Genomic DNA, 21,521 nt, shown 5'->3' with positions numbered 1-21,521 from the left:
TGATGTAGGAGAAACTGTGGCATGGGCAAGTTCACAAATTCAGGGTCGGTCATATCATCCGATGTGGTCCTCTACAAAAATAATTTTCAGCATTCTCCACCTCGTACATCCACAAAATTTGCTTAGCCTAGTCCTGTTCACGGCTTTGGCCATTTGTGAGCCCCCTCCTTCCATTTCCAGCCGTACATATGTTTTGGACCATATTTTGGCCAGAATGTGGATCCATATTTGGAAGGAGTTCATAAACCATGCCCCGTATTGAATACAAGTCGAGTTAAAAGCAAGTTTAGATGCTTGCACTGATGAGGAAGGAAGCACAGTAGAGAGTGATTGCCTGACGAGGGGATGCTTGCAGATGGAAGTTTCTGCATGTCAGACAATTCACTTAATAATCCTAATAATATGCAACAACCAACACATCTTTTCAGCCCCATTTGCCGCAGGCCACCACACAATTACTACTAGCATTCTTATACATTTTCAGTTTGAGGCAAAGCATACAATGCGGAGTCAATAGAAAGACCAAAGGAAATAGCAGAAGAATAGAAAAAAAAACACAAGCAATAGATGAGAGGGTGCATGGTATGGGATGCTTGGCCAAGGAACTTGAGCACAAATGCCAATGTGACAGCAGCAAAGACAAATACCTTCCACAATAAATACTGAAATTATTAACACATGACCGTCAATTCTTTTGCTGCAAATCTGCTGGCAGTTTCTCCCTTCTGGTCTGGTCATCTTAATTAGAGATGTGCGAATAGTATCCGCGAATACTCGAATACCTCGAATATTAGAAAGTATTCGATATTCGAGGTTTCGAATAGTTATGCGAAAAGTACCGCCTCGAATACCTCGAATACTTTGAATTTTGTATCATACACTGTCGCACGCACATCGTTGGTAGTTGACTCGGAAAAATGTAGAGAACTATAGTCATTTAGTGCTCGCTGCGCCGTTTTACGCAAGTTGACGAATTACATCAAATTCGTGGATTTTAGCGGTGAAAAGAGTTCGACGAGGGGAACCGAAAATGGTCGGGTGAAAAAATCCGAAAATCCCCGATTCCCCCCACCAGGAGAACCTCAGTGCCGTGGGATAGCAACCTTAAGTCATTTCCCACGATCCGCTATCCCCCTCCATTCAGCACTCGCCGCAGCCACTCTGACGCTTTCCTCTTCTCGGAAATGAAACATAAGGTCCCAGCTCGCGCAGGAATCGTATTACGAAGACCTTAGCTTCGAAAAAAATATCGAGTTACGAGAACAATAAAAACGTGTTTCACGCCCTCCCCCCTTTTCTCACCCTCTGACCTTTTTCTGGCTACCTGCTTCGAAGTTCCCCATTTCTGGAGGTCAACAGCTGTGTGAGTAACGTGGGATACTTACATTAGCGCATTTCCCAAGATCCGGTATCCCTCTCAATTCAGCACTAGCCCCCCCTCTGAGGCTTCCCTCTTCTTCGAAATAAAAAAAAGGTCACAGCTCGCGCAGGGATCATATTACGAAGACCTTAGCTTCGAAAAAATACCAAGTTACACGAGAACAATAGAAACGTCTTTCGGGCCCTCCCTTTTCTCCCCCACTGACCTTTTTTTTCCTACCAGCTTGGAAGTTCCCCATTTCTGTGGAGGTCAACCGCTGCATGAGTCATCTATTAGCACAAAAGGTGTCTAAGAATGACTTTCGTCAATTGATGTTATTGAATTGAAATATTAGTAATGTGCGCGTAATTTCAAAAAGAATGAGACCAAACACGACGTATTTCTGAGTTTATTTAAGCATTTTACGCAAAGAAATAAATGTCATAATACGACTGAGTCTTAGCATTCTGGCGAAACTCGATATGAACAGCAGAGCTTCTCGGGAGTTGATGCCGTATTTTTTTCCGAAAACATATATCAAGTTACAATTTATGAGTGGTGCTATAAATCTTTATTGTTACAGTCCCAGACAAAGGGATATTTTCTCAGAATATTTGGTTTCTCCCTGATAGCAATTCCAATTCATCTTCTTATCTCGTGAGAACTCCCAAAGATGGACTAATAATAATAACTAACAAAAAAAACTAACAAAATAATTGAAGAAAATCCGGTGGAAAAGAGCTTGTATTTTGCAAAATGCCTCAGATTGTCAGCTAGCACTTGGCAGCAGGAGTGAGGGTAAAGCGATGTTAGTTGAATTAATTATATGCCCAATTGTTTCCATAAAATTAAAATATTCATTAATCAGCTAAATTCCTGCTCGAATCATTTAAAGGAAATCAAAATTACTCCCCAAAATCTTGTGTTTCCTGCTGCATAGGCAACCGAGTCAAACATACCAGCATTCATCATCTAGTATTCGAGGTATTCAAAATTCGAGGTATTCGAATATTCGAGCAATGATTTAATATTCGAATTCGATATTCGAATTCGAGAAATCTGCTATTCGACCCATCTCTAATCTTAATCCAAGTAACAGATATTGCTTTTCCACAAGATATTTTAAAAACTGTTGGTTCAAGGAACTGCTCTAACAACAAGGTAACAGTTGGCTAACAGCAGTTGATACACCAACTGCTGTTACCTACTTATCGGTGAAAAAGATATATATTTTGGAAAAATTGCATGAGCTGTGACAAAGTCACCACCATTACATAAACTTCATTCTTTCACGTTATCACGGGTGGCTTTTTCAAAAATCGAGCGGAGTACATACATCAATTGTCACTGCTTCAGGCATTGGACAGATAAAAGGATGAACTTTGAATTACGTGGAGAGTTCAGAGTTCAAATAATGGGAATTATTCAACAATGTACTTAGCTTGCAAATGAATGAATGGGTTTAATATGACATAAAATATAATGAGCATAGAAGACAGTAGGGAGCACCATTCATTGCAAGGTGATGCAAATATTACCAAGGAACCTTCTCTCAAACATCCTTTAAAAGCAACCACACCCTTGATCAAAGACACCGAAATATCTTGAGCAATGGGGAGGGGTGGCTGTTGAAGGGGGAGGGGTTGGATGGAAGGAGTGATCAACATCTCTTAGCAAAATTACAGCACAAATAAGGGCAGGGGGCACAATTGAGAAAATGTTACCAGCCAACTCAGCTGTGAATCAGGCAACTCCACAGAGAAAAAAAGAATACTATCTCAAACCTCACAGATGGGAAAAATCATTGCCATGCCTTTTTAACCCGTCAACGCCCTCGGGTGCCATATGGCACCGCAGTGCAGTGCCAAGTCCAAGCTCATACAATGTAACTAATGAGTGATTGTTAGCATGCATTTTGGTTCGCATACTTAGTAGAAGGTTCATTTTCTTATTCAGTCAGTGTAAATTGTGTTTCTCACCACATCGGATCGTCCAATCGGTTTCTGAGTAAAAGGCTTTTCTCCGGATCCGTGAGTCATGGGTACTTGATCGAAGTAAGTGCTTTTTTTGCATACAATTATTAGTTTACAATTTATACCGTGATGTTTTCGTGATTTGTTAATTAAAAACTAATACTTGTAAACGAAAAAGCAGTATCAGGTGATGCTAAGTTGAGATGTGAGAAGAAATAGGTACTGAACATTTTCAAAATATATATTAGCTCTTCTCGAAGTTTATTTTTGCATTAAATTTTGTGAAATCGTATTTAAATAATCAAAACATTGACCCGTATAATTCTGTGGAGTTGATATGCAGTTGTTTCCATGGTTACTGGGTTCCACCGCGAGGGATTTATTGATGGATTGATTACACTCTGGGTTAATTTCATGGTTATGATTCTTAAATAATTATATAATTTGAAATGATTCGAACACCTACTCAGTCTCATTTATTCCTTACACTTATGCCCTTTTTAGTGTATTTGTACTGATAATGTTGCATTCATGCTTAGAATGACACGATATTTATATTTGCAGAAAATATTTGAATAAAGTGTTCAATAATAAAAAAATTCTTCAATTACTGATGCCACATATAATATTTATATTTTTTCTCTTAGGAATTTAACTATTCGAGAGGTTTTAGACCTCCTTGAGGAAGAAGAAGTCGAAAACGTCCAACAAATATTTGTCGAGCCACCAGACAGTGCCGTTTTGACTGACGAGGATTCAGGTGATGGTTGACAACTTATCTGGTCATCAGCTCGGAGATAAAGCAGAGATTCAGTATTTAAAAGGAGGTGAAAATGATGACGAAGAATTACATGAACAAAGTAGCCACAATTTCACCAAAATAAGCCAGGTGGACTCTGGTGAACCTGTTGCTGGATCGTCGCGCAATTTGAAAAGGAAATGAGCGCTGGATCTTAAAAAAACATGAGGAAATGGATGGAGATGAATCTATCTGTAGCTTGAAAAATAAGAATGAAATTTCAAAATTTTCATGGCAGAAAAACCACGATATCAACGGTGCAGGGTCATTCTTCCCAAGTGCTGACTGTTCAGACCTCCGGAATTTAAATGCTGTGAGTAAATTTAAACTTCTTTTTGATGAAGAAGTTGTTAACTTTTTAGTCTCTGAGAGCAATTACTATGCTCTCTTCTGTAATTGCCTTTCACCGAATATTTCCATCAAAGAGATGAAAGTATTTTTGGGAATTTTAATTCTCTCCAGATATAATGAGGTTCCTGACGAGCGCAATTACCAATTGGAGGAAGCGGGAGATGTGAGGAACGATTTTGTATGCAATGCGATGCAAAGGAACCGTTTCCTGGAAATCGAACGCTTTCTACACTGTGCGGACAACAATGCTCCTGAACACACCGATAAATATTGGAAGTTGAGATCTCTGATGAGCCTTTTGCAGGAACGAATTAGGGAACAATTTCAGGGTTCCCACACTACCTGAATAATGAAATTCACGGCTTTTTCCAGGTTTTCACGGTTTTTTTCAGGTTTTCACGGTCTCAATTTCGCTAAATTCACAGTCCGTTAATAAGCTAGCAATAAGAAAATCACTGGCCGTATATCAACAGAAAATTAACGTACACGACAAACGCCGTGAATGTTAACGCCGCAATGAAAAGTGATATCTGTTATGATGTGATCTATAGTTTGCAAAATTCAGGGCCGACTAAAGGACCAGCCCAACCGCGCTCTCGCCTGGACGCCGAATACCCTTCGGACCTTCTTCCGTCCGGACACCCGAGGTCCTTTTTTAATTCCTCGCTGAGAGATTGTTTTTTGCGCACGTTGTTATTACTGCACAGTAACCAAATTTCCCCCACCCCAATCTTTCTTATTTAACGGAAAATATTTTATTTAAATTGTTTATAGAATATAATAAATTGAAAAACAATTTCAAACACAGTATTAGCACGAATCTAAGACGAACACGATTCTAAGACTACCCTCCTTTTTTGGAACTCCACTAGGGGAAACATTTTTTTTCCTAATAACAATACGATTATAAAATAAATGAGGAAAAACGATCAATGCTTTACTTTTTTGCTAGGTTGCCTATGTCCCAGGAAACGCAGGATTTTGGCGGGTAATTAAGATATTCATTAAAGGTTTCAAACAATATTTTAGATAATAACAGGAATAGTAGTACTTTATCAAGACACATAGGTCATATTGTTGATTCGACCCATATCTCTTTCAAAATTCTGACGGAAAACGCCACCTCACTAAAAAAATGTTTGCTCTCCACTCGGCATTTACACTGCTATTCCAGTACACATATTCACGAGAGCAATGTGCATGTTGTGCCTAAAACAACCGCATTCGCCGGTGCAGTGACTGGTTGTGAGATGGATCACGAAGGCCAAAAACAGTCTATTACTTGAATTGTTCCTGTCTAATGAATATATTTTTAATATAATTGAGGTAGTGTGTAAAGCGTGAACAATGTAGCGTTAATCGTCAGCGGCACGCCCACCTGGATCTTCGCCTTCATATCTCTACCTGTTTTCTCCAGGTAGCTCACTCTACCCCCACCCCTACCGTCATGTGCTAGCGGACAACCCAAGGCACTCTGCAATATTCACGCGCATCTAGCCCAGATTCTTTTCTTCATGTTCAATTATTTTCAATCCATCTCTTAAAGTTCTCAATAGTTTCTTCGGAGGGGCCATGGTCCGAAGACGAATAAAATTAAACTAGTGAAAAAGAAACCTGACTTTATTAAACCCACATGGAAAACACTCGGTGGTTCGAAGTCCAGCAACCCTGGAAAGTAGGGATCCACTCGTACGAGGTGAAGTTTGGAACTGATGCTATCGCGTAAGGGGGTACGCAGAGCATACTGCAGAGGGCGAAGCGTGACCATATGACTGCGCCATGAAATTTTTTACCCTAAAGATAGCCATTCTTTTCTAATTAGCGTAGCGCCAGATGAGCAGATGAATTCGGATTGTTAGTAGGGAGAAACAAAAATCCTGAGAAGATATCCCTTCGTCAGTAACTCTGACAAGTGAGTCTTATAGTATAGCTCGTAAATTGATAACTGATAACAACCTGATATCATGTTTTCAGAACAAAATGCCTAATTAACTGCCGAGAAGCTCAGCTACGAGGATATCGCGTTTCGCCAAAAATCACCATCGTACTTTTCCATCAATTACCTTGCTTAAAATACGCCGTGTTTGGTCTCGTTTTTTTTAATTACGTGCAAATTACTAACATTTCAATCTAATAAAAGCATAATAGCAATTGCTGAATATCATTGTTAGATACCTTTTGGATTTATAGGTGACTCATGCAGCAGTTGACCTCCAGGAACTGGAAACTTTGAAGGAGTTAGGCTGAAAAAGGTCAGTGGGTGAGAAGAGGGGGGAGCGCGAAACACGTTTCTATTGTTCTCGTGTAACTCGATATCTTTTTTCGAGGCTAAGGTCTTCGTAACACGATCCCTGCGCGAGCTGGGACCTTTTTTTTATTTTGAAGAAGAGGAAAGCGTCAGAAGGGGGAGGCGAATGCTGAATGGAGGGGGATAACGGATCTTGGGAAATGCACTAATGTTACTTTCCCACGGCACTGAGCTTCTCCCAATGGTAGTTCCTTCTCTTGAGGAAGATTCCAACTATGTGCTTGTTGTTATTAGCCATAAATGACACCTTGTATTTATTTCGTCTCATTTTCGTCAAACGATGGATGCGGGAAAATTATGCGTCGGAACCGCGATCTTCAAACGAACAATGCGAGAAATGATACTTCGGGGAGCGATAGATGTGGAAAAAAATTACATTGTCTATAAGGAACATTATTTGGGACCAGAAACGGCGAACGATCAATGCGGGAACGATAGATCAAGGTTCCACCGCATAACTTTTCTTTTGAAAGCGGCAGTGTAATGACTTCTTTTCTCTGCTATCGTAATACTCTGAAACCAAAACTGAATCGATCTCTCTAATCAGAGGAAAAATCATGTTCCCTTCATACTGTTGCTCTGGGAAAAATGGAACGACTTTGTAGCAGTTTATATCGCGACGGCATTGAGGTTTTAAAGTTACAATCATAGGCGGATCTAGGGAGGGGCACGGGAGCACATACCCCCCAGACACTTAAAAAATATATAAGATTATGAATACGGTCACATTATCATTGCGCTCATTTTGTATCATGAGGTATCCTTGTGCCCCCCCCCTCCCCCCAGAACAAAATCCTGGATACAGCTTTGCTTGTGCTCCCCCACTCCCCAGAAAGAAATCCTGGATCCGCCTCTGGTTAACATTTAGGTAAATTGTAATCAATCACACAAAAATTTTGTAAGTTGATCAAGCTCAAACTTGAATGGAGCCGAACCCAGGGTAAAGCAGGCGATCTCGTGGACACGGCAGAAGTGCACCCGGCGATTGATTGGCACGCACCGAAGCTCTACCAGCTGCCTAAAATGGAAATAATTTTTCACTTAAACACAAAATTAAATAAGCTAAATTACTGTTCAGGTATTTTTGACGTTGATTTTTCGCTGTATAGCTATATATATTAGGTGGCAAACTCAGGTATCCATAATTTTTTCCGACGAAAATTATGCAACCCGATTGACGTCGAGAATTTGGCATTCGATTGTAAGACGAACCCTCTTTTCTGCAGGAGTTAGGAGGAAAAAAAAACCTTGTCTTAGATAGGTGCAATTAGGTAAATTATAATTCACTTGGTTTGAAATATATAAAGAGATAATCAATACCTGCTGAAACATGTTATTTTCACTTTCACTTTACTTTATCACTCGTCAAATATTTCCCTCATAGTAAAAACAGTTTTCATTAACATTAGTAGTTTGTTTTTAGCAAGCACAATATAACACTTTATTGTCTTGAGGAACTATGATGCATATTTATACAATAAAAAAATAAAAAATAATTTTTTATAAAGCTTGCATTTTTTGCTCAGTTCCAATATTTTATCATCTAATTCAGCTGCCCTTTTCCTGGCTTCGCATAAGACTTGCAACCGCTCGGCTTCCAGTTCCTTCTTTTCTTCTGCAGCTTGTTTTCTTACAGTTTCAGCCAGGGCAAGGGTTTTCATTTCCTCTTTCTTCTTGAGTAAGTGTTCGGTGTAACGGGCATGGGCATTTTTCGCTGCGTGAATCATTTCAGTTTTTATTTCAATGGATTCAACTCCGCCTGCAGATTTAACACCATCGTACACCTTTCTCAGCGCCACTAAACTTTCCTCCTTCAAGTTATCAACCAAACACTGCTAATTGACTGAGAATCCCCTTTCAACAGAGGCATTTCCATGAGACAAAGTAAGAACAAGTTTCAGAAAGTTCTTAAAATCTACATATTCATCTGAACCTTGCTCATTCAGTAGCGCAATAAAAAAATCATCAAGGCGTGTTATGTTTCTCCTGTCGTTATTGCACCGACCAAGAACATGCTCAGTAGAGAACAGTTTCAAATACTGCCGCTTTATGTTGTCAGCCTTGATTCCCGAAATCCAATTTTTAGCAACCAGTTGCTCTAAACATCTCGTGAGTTGTGTATCACCACCATTATTTTTTATGATTCCCGGATCTAAGCGGGAAATTGACCACACAAACTTTCCGGTTGCTACATAAAACTGGCAAGTCCTAGGTCGACGCATGCGAAAATCATGTAATGCTGTGTTGCCATAAGCGGAAAATCCTCTCTCGTTTTCAGGGGCTGAAAGGCCGCAACGCGCGAGAATTATTAACGTCGCGCCGAAAGCTCCCTGTCACGTGGTTCAAACGCAGGGAGCGTAGTGTCATGACCACCTAAATACTCAAGGCCTTCGCACTGAACTTTCTCTTTTCTCTGACGTCACAGGATTGCGGCTGGCGAAAAAACCGGAATCATAGGCACATAGGCGACAGAGCACATGTGAGTAGCGTCAGTTGCGATCCTTGTTGTTGTAGTGTGAGCAAGCGATTTGAGTTTTCAAGCCTTTATTGTGGTGAAGTTATCGATTTGCTGTGTTTAAAAAGTTTTCAGTATAGTAGGCAAGTGTTGTGTACATCAATATAGTTGTAATTACGACGGGAGAGAGATAGTGAGTGTTTTCCAGTTTCCCAAGGAAGGACTGAGAAGGAGGTGGATGAATGCCATCCCAAGGAAGGACTATCAACCTTCAAAGCACTCAAGAGTAAGTATTTATTTTTCCCTATTAAAATTAAGCATAGTAAGGTGAATATTTTCTAATAATTGAATTAAATATTTTATACTAGAGGAGTTAAACGTGAGGTAATTGCTGCCATATCGATACATGCATTCTCTTCTCATAAACTTTTCGGGGTTAAATTCTTTCTGGGCTTGATCTTATATTGTATACATGTGCACCGAATAAAGTTATTATATCAACTATGTAGCATCAGGGATTGTACGAATAGAAAGCAGTGAAACGTTTGAGTTAGGAAATGGTCATCTGTTGGTCTCAATTAATTATTGCAGCTTCCTGAACTTATCCTTCGTGAATTCAAAGATTAATTTTTACATTGATCTTCAAAACGATAGTCACATTGTCCATGTCCTATTGCATTTGTTGCTAACTGTTCTATTTGCAAGAGAAGGATTTTAAAAGTTGTGAGTTTTAATAAATTTTAGTCGTTCAAAATCATGGATTAGAATCATTACTATACGCCGAGAAATATTTCCAGCATCATAAAAGTACCGTTGTGATTAAGGTAAGGTTATTTATTTGATCGCATTGATAGGTGTTAATGTATTTTCCATTTATCAACCGATATTTTCCTGAAAAATAGCTGCGAAAGCAATCCGTGAAGTAAGCTGCTACTCTATAAGGCGGGTGTGTAGGTTATTTGTTTGCTTTTTATTTAGTCTTCGCTTCTTTTTTTCTTCATCATATGGATCCTCAAATGTGAATCATCTAACCTTGTCATACACTTCTTTCTTTCAATGGCTTGGAATTATTCGCTCTCTCTCTCCATCTATCAGAATCTACTGTTTCAGCTATGTTTACGTCAATTTCTTGTATCTCAAAGTATAAAAAAGCTTCGGAAATACTATTCATATTAAATTATCATCAAAATTATATAAAATTTCCTTATTCTTGTCCCGTATTCGTAATCCCGTTCATTAGCAAGTGGTTGGCTTTGCGCTATTTACTGATAAAGTTATATTATGTATTAAAGGGTATTTAATCTGTCCACCCACATTCCATTATCATCTCGATCCTGCGTATGATGACTGGTGCTCATTCATTACTAAATGCTACTCCTGAAGAATTGTCAATAGTAATTAAATATGTCATCAAAATACATATCGTGATCAATTTGCTACTAGTTTTTAAATTTTAAATTTGTGGCTTCACATTTTTTTCTTCGCTATCGTGATCCTCAAATGACATCTTGCCATCCACTTTCTTATTTCTATTAGAAATCAAATTCCTCTCATTCACAGATTTTCAGGTTTTAGGATCCCAAAACATTTATCCTTTCACATTACTTAAAATCGTCATTTTTCCTTTGTCCAATTAATGTCTCTCGAATTTGGATGTATGCCCCACATCCACATACTCTTGCATCTTTCACATCTGGCTTCATTTCTGTTTTCTCACATCCGATTTCATTTATTGGGTTTTCTTATCTTTGCCTATATTGGGACTTGTGCTCGTAAAATATGCGCAACAAAGCATATCATCTGAATTTTTTCATTCCAACCTCCATTTTATCAGCAATTTTCTTCCCTCACCAATTAATGTTTTATTTCATTCATTTGTGTGAGTCCTTCGGTGATTGCTCGCCATAGGGTTGCATTGAGCGGCGAATGGTATCAAAATTCCATTTTCTCAAAACCGTCGTTTCCATTGACTTAATTGATGCATGCTCTTTGTACTCCCTATTTTTAAGAAGCTGCATAAATAGTCAAAAATGAGAAAGAGGGTGCTTTTACTTTTTTGGTAGTCATGATGACTGTCTATTGTGACCCCTAGTAACGAGGATGGATACTTGCCGGTCCAATAAGTTAGTAATTTGTTCAGAATATTTACCTTATTTTATGACAGCATCTTGAATCTTTCAATTTATTTCTCTGATATATCCATTGCTCAGCCAGAAAGCTTAGAAATTTGTTATTCTTACAGTGCCCATAAGTGTCAAAAACTAACAAGATAATCTTTTTTCCAGGGTTGCCATTAAGATGAAATCCTTTGGGAGGCACGACAGGAACTTAACTCATTCGATAAAGTGTTAACTCTGGTAGACAAAAACTGATCACATAAACTACTGTTCAAAGATTTGTAAGCTTCTTGATGACATTAAAATAAATGCTAAAAACAATAAAAAATTTAATGACTTTTTTCTACCCAACTGCAATTACTTCATAAGAAGAAAGAGGCACTGAGATACAACTTAGGTGCTGTTAAATCTGATCAATGATTGTTTTCACCCTGATAGATATCAGGCAATTTCCCAAACCCTTCTCGAGTGCTTGTGAATGGGCTGAGTTTAGGGGTATTACTCTGAAAGTTTCACAGATAAGCAAGTGACATTTGGTTTCTTGGTGTCCTCTCTGCTGGTGGTGAGAAATGGAGGTAAATGTTTCCCACATTTTTAAATGATTTGGGTAGCAAATGGTCTAGTGTTGTCTGGCTCTGTGGGATGTTAAATCTGATAAATGATTGGTTTCACTCTGATAGATATTCCTAACCCCTTCTAGAGTGCGTCTGAATGTAATGAGTTTAGGGGTTCTTATTCTGAAAATTTCACAAGCCTGTGACTGTTGTGTTCTGTGTATCCTTTAAGTAGAACCTGTTCAATAATTCGTCCGACACTGAACAATGTGATTAAACGAGGTATTTTTTGACACATTTTAAAATCATTAGCGCAGGAAGTAGTCTATATATTATCTCTTTTGGTTTCGTTAAACAGACCTCATTGATTTTCTCCGTCGCGATTCTTCCGTACCCTTAATCAACAGATTTTCATCCGTTTTCGAGGTTGGACAAATTTAAAATGATATTTTAATATCCATAAAAAATCTTACGGTTTCTTAGTGCTAGCCTTGATACCGGGATTAATGCTTTATTTTCCCTTTTCTAATGTTTTTCGTGAACGGTATGGTCATGGATATTAACTTCATAAACAATATCTAGAACTTCATTCTTCTCGTAATTTGGCAAGAATTCGGCTGTCGTCTTCATTCGTAAGTTTTATTTTGGTGAATGACTGTAGCGCTAATAGTGCAGTTGAAGGACTTAAATCACTTCTTTAGTCTTAAGAGCCGTCAGGTACAGAAATATAGTCTTCCAATGCATTCATAATGATCATTGACAATTATTCCGCGCATTGATAATTATTTTGAGGCGAATGTGATATTGGAGGATAACTCAAAAAAATCATCCAATAGATAAGTGAAGGCATTGTACCGTGCATTTGCCAAAAGATTCATTCCGTGTTTATTCTTGAAGCGTTTCGCATTGTTTTCCACCGGCGCCTACCCTCCCAGTCCTATGGTACGGGATCAGGGTTCCGTGGTCGTTCTCCGGCCGTCCGTCAGCCCCAAAGCTGTGACGTCACAACTCAGTGCGGAGGCCTTGAGTATCTAGGTGGTCATGGTAGTGTCCACAGCGCACAGCAGGTTGTCAAGGTTAGCGGTCTTCCAATCACAGGATTGAGGGTGTTGAATAAACGTTCAAATTTTTCGACACAAAGGCCATCTAGATTTAGTTTCAAAAGTGGTCGCTGCAGCCAGTGGGAAGCCTAATTGGGTGGAAGGGGGACTAAGCAGTGACCGAGGGAGGGGAAACCAAGCCAGTCGAGGAAAGTAAACAAGCTGATGAAAAGTGGTGTCATATTTCAGGAGGGGGGAGAGAAAAGGCCTGCGCTGGGAAAAGATGTTTTTTATTCTTCAGGCAACATTCGTTCCCACGCTTTTCTGACCCATGCGACGATGCTCGCCACAATGAATAGAAGTGCGATCACTACGAACGAAGTTGAAAATTTCTGGGAAGGTATTATTATCAATATGAGAGATTTTTTAGGTTTAAGGATGAAATTCACGGCTTTTTCCAAGTTTTTTCACGGTAGACGAAATTCACGGCTAATTCACGGTTTTAAGGTTTTCACGGTTGAGTGGGAACCCTGAATTTAGACCTGAGCAAAATATGGCCTACGACGAGAGTATGGTGGCATACTACAGATCCCATGGATGTAAACAATTTATTAGAGGTAAGCCTATTAGATTCGGCTACAAGGTGTGGTGTTTAAACAGTGCCTTTGGATACCTTCTTGACTTCGAGGCATACCAGGGAAAAAGACATAATGGAAATGAAGTATACAAAACGCAGTGCAGAAAACCAACAGCTCCGTTGTTATCAACGTTGGACAACCTCACAGAGGATGCACGCCACCTGCCTTATAATATTTTTTTCGACAACCTTTTTACAGGTAGGCAGTATATTTGTTAGTCAAATAAAATTATATCACTACCTGATTACCGTGAGGGGAAGGAAATAAGCTTAGTTTTTTTCTTTTGTTCAAGGAATGAACCTCCTGATTGAGCTGAAGAGTTGGGGCTATAGTGGCACCGGTACACTCCGGAGCAATAGATTGCCGAAAGACCTCACCCCGAAATCCATTTTTCTAAAGGAGCTACAGGGAAGTTACGAGTGCAGCTATGATGAGAGAAAAGCTATAATCCTCGTTCAATGGGTGGACAACCCAATGGTTGTAATGGGTGCATCAATATGGTATGGAGTGAACCCTGTAACTAGTGTAGCAAGGTATTCGAGTGGTGCCAAAAAAAAAAATTTCTGTGCCACGACCAAAACTATTCCAAGTGTACAATGTGAATGAATGGGAGGTACCGACCTCATGGATAGAGGCAGAAATCGTTACAGTGTGGGTGTGCGCTGTAAGAAATGGGTGTGGCCAATTTTAACGTGGCTGTTGGATGTCAGTGTATACGACACTTGGATTTTAATGCGTAAATCAGGAGTGGCAATATCGCAACTAGAGGTAAGAAGACTTATTGTTCAAATATATCTAGGTAAATACAGAACTCACTCACATCAGGGACAACGAATAGGAAAAAATGCCGGAAGCCATACATCAGATATTCTACGATATGACGGCATTAACCACCTAGTTATTCCCACCGAAAAGTAGAAGGAGAGGTGCTGGGGATTACTTCATGTCGCAAACATGATCCCAGTGTAAAAAATGCAATGTTGGCCTTTGTGTACAATGTTTCACTTCTTACCATTCCAAATCTAATGTATAATAAATAAAATTAAATAGAGGTTTTGCCATAGCTGACGACTTTTGGTTCTTCCCAAAATACCTTTAGCAGTGAAGAGACCCCAGCTAACGCCCAACAGTGCCATATGGCACTAGCATGTAACTCTGGTTCGATGTAATATTTCGGGTTAAAATTTTAGGAGCATTCTCTATTGCTTATAAGTATCATATTTTGTTAAAATAAACGATGCTTGATAAAAAAAACTTTGGGCGCTGACGGGCTAACATTCCAACTCTGAAAGCACTCCATGAGACGAGTGATTTTGTCTGCTGCCATGCCCACACATACAAAGTTATTTACAAGGGTGAAATTTCCCATGAAAAAAATCATTTGGCTTAGCAGGAATTTAAACGCAGACCTCCCAATTGCAGTTCATTTAAGCTATCAGTCACACCATCAAGCCATCTTCTTCCACAGCAAATTTTAGACTGGGTCAACTGATTGAGGTGTTGATGTGGTTTGGAAAACGTCTGTCACTAAATAGCAGCTATATAGGGTTTTCTCACCAACAGCGACTCAGCACATTTGACCTCCTGCACCACAATGTGGACGTGTGGCATAAACAACTTGTCTGATAACGCAAACTGAAATTTGCATTGGAAAAATATGACTATGTAACTGGTAGCATGCCTGACCTGCAATTAGGAGGCCAAAGTTATATACTCTAACTTAAATACACCAGTGAAATGTAACAGGATGCTTTCTTCCTCTCCACAGATAGGAATTCAAATATTAAATAAACATGCCATACTTATTCCTCCATCACAATGAAGAAAAAATATTCAAAAGAAATCAAATTAAATATTGTCTTCAGGAACAGTCAAAGATAACATTATCAATTTAACTCCTGCAAAGGTTTCTGTAGAATCTCCCAAATTACAGCAATTTTTCTTCCATCAGTATCCATAATCAGAAGACAAATATTTTGTTCATAATCCAGCACAAGCTTCCATCATTTGAGGGGAGTAGAGGCAAGGGATGCCTCAGCGGCAAGTGGAATACTGCCCAGAAGAAAACCAATGCACATGGAAGAAAACTCATTGATCAAGTCTCTTCACATCAATGCCATTGTTATAAATGTCACCCATTTCTATGCATAAAAAGCTCTTAACCAAATGAAGTGATGTCTCGCTTATAAAAACTGCAGATACACCCTCACCATACAACAGGAACAAAGACCACTATATATTAAAGAATACATCAAATTATTACATAAATTACATTACATACATAAATTATTTCAGGGTTTTAAGTTTGAGTAGCTAAGAAAGTCAGGGTTCATTATTTTCATTGAAGGGCTTGTAGGAATAAATATAAGCTCCATCTAGCTGCATCTTAAAAGGCATTAGTCTTCTTTAAAAACAATATTTTGCTACACTTTCACAATAAGTGTGTTAATTACTTTTCTGATTAACTGATTCTAACTAAATGAGACTGATATCTTTCAATTCTGGGAACAGCAGATAAAATAAAACTATTCATGTCTCAAAAATGCACTCGATAACTTCCTCCACTAAGCTCTTCAATTTTCATGAAATAAGAATAAGAAATTTCAAACATATCCCTACCTCATTCAAGAGCTTAAAATAATTAAGGAATACCCACAACCAATTTGAACAACTAACCTTCCACCGAGACTTAGCAAAATTCTTCTTCAGTTGTTCTGAAACAGTTCCATGAATATTTTTGTCACTGGCAGCATTTCCTGATATCCTACAATAAAAAAAGAATGGAATCACCAAGAAAAATAAAAAAATCACAATAGCCTTACAATCAATTAATTATGAGAGCATTAATCCAAAATCCTAAACTCATTCATATTGAGTTCTTGAAAGACAGTTACCATGGATGGGCAAGTGCTTGTCTGCATGTGTACCGTTTCTCAACATCTACACACATTAGTTGGCGAATGAAGTCCTTGGCAGAGTCACTAATGTCATCCCAATATGGGGGGTCAAACTCAAACTCACCTGTGGAAACAACAAAAGCACATGTTAAGAGAGCAAAGAGATAAATAATGCATACACCTATTTGGAAGATGAATAATTGATTAGTGGAACATTAAGTACCTTCTGCACTTCCCTTAATCAGCCCATAATGGATTTTTTAAATAACAATAAATACGTGAAGTATAATTCAGAGAACAAAAATTCTTGAGTTTTGTCAATGAAAAACCATACATTTCATGACCATGCTTTCCAGGAAATCCCACTCTCTGACAGCTTAAAATGTGGAAACAATAGATTTTCAACTTGGAGTTGAGTTCACTACATTCACATGACTCTGATAGGAAAATACCAAAACAGCGACAAAAATGAAAGTATTATACAAAACTTATTCACTTAAATATTTGCCTCAATTTAATTTTAATCATAAACATTTCTTTATTCTGGTTTAGAGACAACTATGGAAGTTCACCTTTCTGGTTTCAACCACAAGTGCTCTTGAAGAAAGAAAACTCAGAAGAGAAAAATTCATTCACCCAGCCCTGAACTTAAAACTTAATTTTTCTTCCACTTTGGACACTTTTTCATAGAATCTGGTCAACATGTTAGGAAAATAATCTGAATGATGAATCCAGCTTTAGACAAAATTACAACATAAATACTGTTTGATAATTCAAATGGATTGATGTATCAAGGTATCATATAAATGTTGGCCTATGTGTCAGTTCAGCATGGCTGAATGTTTATGTAGCTAACCTAAGGAGCAGGTGGCAGTCAAAATCAAAATAAATGAGGTAACTGCAATTAGCACATACCTGCTCAGATAAAAATATACTCCACTGCATTGGGTCAGTCCACACTCCACCAAGGATATTAGGAGGGAAATTTATTGAACATTGGAGGGAGGGAGGGACAGTTTACAGAAAAAAGGAGTAAAATGACATAGAACCATGAGACAACAGTAAACCAATAGGAAAGAGCTGAATCCAAAAGGTCACTACAATGTTACCCTGCTATATGTCGTTACAAATCACACAGCACATCATCAGCACACGTCTAAAGATGCCAGTCTGGAATCAGGCTTCAGGAAAGATTGTTAGAAAAGAGGAAGGATGGATAGTGGTACACTAGTACTACAGGGGTTAACAACTAAAATAATAAATCGATAACAATGCCTTTCACAGTGTGAAAACAATAGATTGTTATTCAGATGAGGATAACTCAACATATGCCATGTGCACGCATCGTGGCATGAAACTATATGAAGGAAAAGCAAAAATTCAAGACAGCACTACTGAGGCATTTCCAAGTGAAACACAAGGCAGTATGGGATGAAAAGTGTCAAAATTCAGTGGAAACATTTATGCGGAAAATTTGAATTGAGCCAAAAATTTCTGCATTGATAGATACCTACTTTCATGTCCAAATGCAAGCATGATAACAGATAATCTTAAATTATATCGAGTATCCACCAAGCCCAATCTTCTTGTCAGATAAAATACTGACATGGAGACATAGCCAAAGTCATGTTCGGGACCTGGATGCAGATGTTATTATCTGAAACTATATAGGTAAGGTAGAAAACGTGTCACGGCTTTCTTCCCCATAGGCCCGGGTTCGAGAGATATTCGCATGTAAAGATTTTGCGCAGCATGACATCCCTTGAGTAAGTGCTGCCTGTTAACTATGGCCGTGGCGGTGCGGTTCTCCACAGCCCACCCATTGTCTTCCCAACAAATGTCGATCCTTCCACTCACCATGCCTCCCTTATGACCTGCGTTCTAGCGTCCTTCAAAGACTTCCGTCCCAACAACCCTCCCTCAACAGCTGACCCTCGATGAACCCTGAATGAGGTGCCGAGGCCCAATTGTCTGAAAATGGGTGCAAAAGTTAAACAAAGAAGATCACGAAAACGGCTTGAGTAGGGTGGTGGAAAGCAGGGTCATGGCCTAGAAGGATAAGAGGTGAAACTGACTACGGTCAGTAAATGAATGTGAGGATAGGCAATGGTGTTTATTCGTTGAGAAGAATGACTTGAGATTACGAATACACGAAGAGGTTGTGGAAGCTATGGCTAGAGCGAGGATGATCAAATTCCCCGGAAATTTGCATGTAAGTCATTATATATGCCATCTGATTCGCGTGGTAAGTCACAATTTGGAGTTTTGTTTAAAAATCATATACTATTTACATCGAATTTTAAAAAATTGCAAAGTAACTAAATTAAACAAACAGGGATAAAATGTAACAGTGACTTAAAAAATTAGAAGAGAGAAAAACTAAAGCTGACACTGGGACTTGAACCCAAGACACTGACAACAAATTATAGGACTAACGCCTAAGACCGCACCGCTACAGCCATAGTTAACTGGTAGTACTAACTCAAGGGATCTCATGCTGCACGAAATCTTTACATGCAACTATCTCTCGAACCCAGGCCTACGTGGAATAAAGCCGTTACAATTTTTCTACCTTACCTACATAGTTTCAGATAATAACTCCGCATCCAGATCCTGAACATCACTTTGGCGATGTCTCCACGTGAGAGCATATTTCTTAGCTCTTACATGGAGAACAAAGACGTTTTCCCATTTGCTTCTTATTTAAGAAATTGATTGATGCATTAATTTAGTTAACCTGACAGTCAGTCAATATGTATCACCAAGCTGATAGCTGAAATGATGAGTACATGCCATACTAATGAAGGTGAGTGTAAAAAATGAGTTTTGAAATATTACCGCACAAATAGAGCCACATTGCTGAGTACCTAGAAGTGAAGTATCCTCAAATAATTTAATTAAAAAAGGAGAGGTGGAAGGGGAAAATGTGTAAGAAGGAGAGGTGATTGCAGGTGAGGCGTATGGAGGAAAAGTGTACGGAGAAAAGGTGGAAGTGGAACATGTGTAAGAAGGAGAGGTGATTGCAGGTGAGGCGTATGGAGGGTAACTGTACGGATGAGAGATGGAAGGAGAACATGTGAAAGAAGGAGAGGTGATTGCGGGAGAGGCATATGGAGGGGAACTGTACGGAGGAGAGGTGGAAGGAGAACATGTGAAAGAAGGAGAGGTGATTGCAGGAGAGGCGAGTGGAGGGGAAGTGTACGGAGGAGAGGTGGAAGGAGAAAATGTGAAAGAAGGAGAGGTGATTGATGGAGAGGCGTATGGAGGAGATGTGTACGGATGAGAGGTGGAAAGGGAACATGTGGAAGAAGGAGAGGTGATTGCAGGAGAGGCATATGGAGGGTAAGTGTACGAGGAGAGGTGGAAGGAGAACATGTGAAAGAAGGAGAGGTGATTGCAGGTGAGGCGAGTGGAGGGGAAGTGTACCGAGGAGAGGTGGAAGGAGAAAAAGTGAAAGAAGGAGAGGTGATTGCAGGTGAGGCGAGTGGAGGGGAAGTGTACCGAGGAGAGGTGGAAGGAGAACATGTGAAGGAAATGGAGGTGATTGCAAGTGAGGCATATGGAGGGTAAGTGTACGGAGGAGAGGTGGAAGGAGAAAATGTGAAAGAAGGAGAGGTGATTGCAGGAGAGGCGAGTGGAGGGGAAGTGTATGGAGGAGAGGTGGAAGGAGAACATGTGAAAGAAGGAGAGGTGATTGCAGGAGAGGCGAGTGGAGGGGAAGTGTACGGAGGAGAGGTGGAATGAGAACATGTGAAAGAAGGAGAGGTGATTGCAGGTGAGGCGAGTGGAGGGGAAGTGTACCGAGGAGAGGTGGAAGGAGAAAATGTGAAAGAAGGAGAGGTGATTGCAGGAGAGGCGAGTGGAGGGGAAGTGTATGGAGGAGAGGTGGAAGGAGAACATGTGAAAGAAGGAGAGGTGATTGCAGGAGAGGCATATGGAGGGGAAGTGTACGAGGAGAGGTGGAAGGAGAACATGTGAAAGAAGGAGAGGTGATTGCAGGTGAGGCGAGTGGAGGGTAAGTGTACGGAGGAGAGGTGGAAGGAGAACATGTGAAAGAAGGAGAGGTGATTGCAGGAGAGGCGAGTGGAGGAGAAGTGTACGGAGGAGAGGTGGAAGGAGAACATGTGTAAGATGGAGAGGTGATTGTAGGTGAGGCGAGTGGAGGGGAAGTGTACGGAGGAGAGGTGGAAGGAGAACATGTGTAAGATGGAGAGGTGATTGTAGGAGAGGCATATGGAGGGTAAGTGTACGGAGGAGAGGTGGAAGGAGAACATGTGAAAGAAGGAGAGGTGATTGCAGGAGAGGCGAGTGGAGGAGAAGTGTACGGAGGAGAGGTGGAAGGAGAACATGTGTAAGATGGAGAGGTGATTGTAGGTGAGGCGAGTGGAGGGGAAGTGTACGGAGGAGAGGTGGAAGGAGAACATGTGTAAGATGGAGAGGTGATTGCAGGAGAGGCGAGTGGAGGGTAAGTGTACGGAGGAGAGGTGGAAGGAGAACATGTGAAAGAAGGAGAGGTGATTGCAGGAGAGGCGAGTGGAGGAGAAGTGTACGGAGGAGAGGTGGAAGGAGAACATGTGTAAGATGGAGAGGTGATTGTAGGTGAGGCGAGTGGAGGGGAAGTGTACGGAGGAGAGGTGGAAGGAGAACATGTGTAAGATGGAGAGGTGATTGTAGGAGAGGCATATGGAGGGTAAGTGTACGGAGGAGAGGTGGAAGGAGAACATGTGAAAGAAGGAGAGGTGATTGCAGGTGAGGCATATGGAGGGGAAGTGTACGGAGGAGAGGTGGAAGGAGAACATGTAAAAGAAGGAGAGGTGATTGCAGGAGAAGCAAGTGGAGGGTAAGTGTACCGAGGAGAGGTGGAAGGAGAACATGTGAAAGAAGGAGAGGTGATTGCAGGAGAGGCGAGTGGAGGGTACGTGTACCAAGGAGAGGTGGAAGGAGAACATGTGAAAGAAGGAGAGGCATATGGAGGGTAAGTGTGCGGAGGAGAGGTGGAAGGAGAACATGTGAAAGAAGGAGAGGTGAT

The 21,521-nt window shown here is 40.0% G+C and overlaps 1 protein-coding gene and 1 long non-coding RNA gene across 2 annotated transcripts in view; one reads left to right on the top strand and one right to left on the bottom strand.

Annotated features, from left to right (window-relative positions):
* LOC124171854 (calcium/calmodulin-dependent protein kinase type 1-like) overlaps nucleotides 1-21,521 on the bottom strand; it is a gene marked incomplete in the record, with an annotated part of 212,293 nt that overhangs the window by 21,153 nt on the left and 169,619 nt on the right. The window contains 2 exon segments of the mRNA XM_046551212.1: nucleotides 16,272-16,359; nucleotides 16,490-16,616. Of these exon segments, the coding sequence (XP_046407168.1) occupies nucleotides 16,272-16,359; nucleotides 16,490-16,616 (215 nt within the window).
* Nucleotides 9,149-11,691, top strand: LOC124171855. Its single transcript, XR_006867983.1, has 2 exons — nucleotides 9,149-9,532; nucleotides 11,532-11,691. It is a non-coding gene; the product is annotated as an uncharacterized LOC124171855 (long non-coding RNA).

This window comes from Ischnura elegans, chromosome X (assembly GCF_921293095.1).
Source record: "Ischnura elegans chromosome X, ioIscEleg1.1, whole genome shotgun sequence".
Taxonomy (NCBI): Eukaryota; Metazoa; Arthropoda; class Insecta; order Odonata; family Coenagrionidae; genus Ischnura; species Ischnura elegans.
Note: the sequence above shows the minus strand (reverse complement) of the source record. Positions and strands in the feature narration are given on the sequence as shown.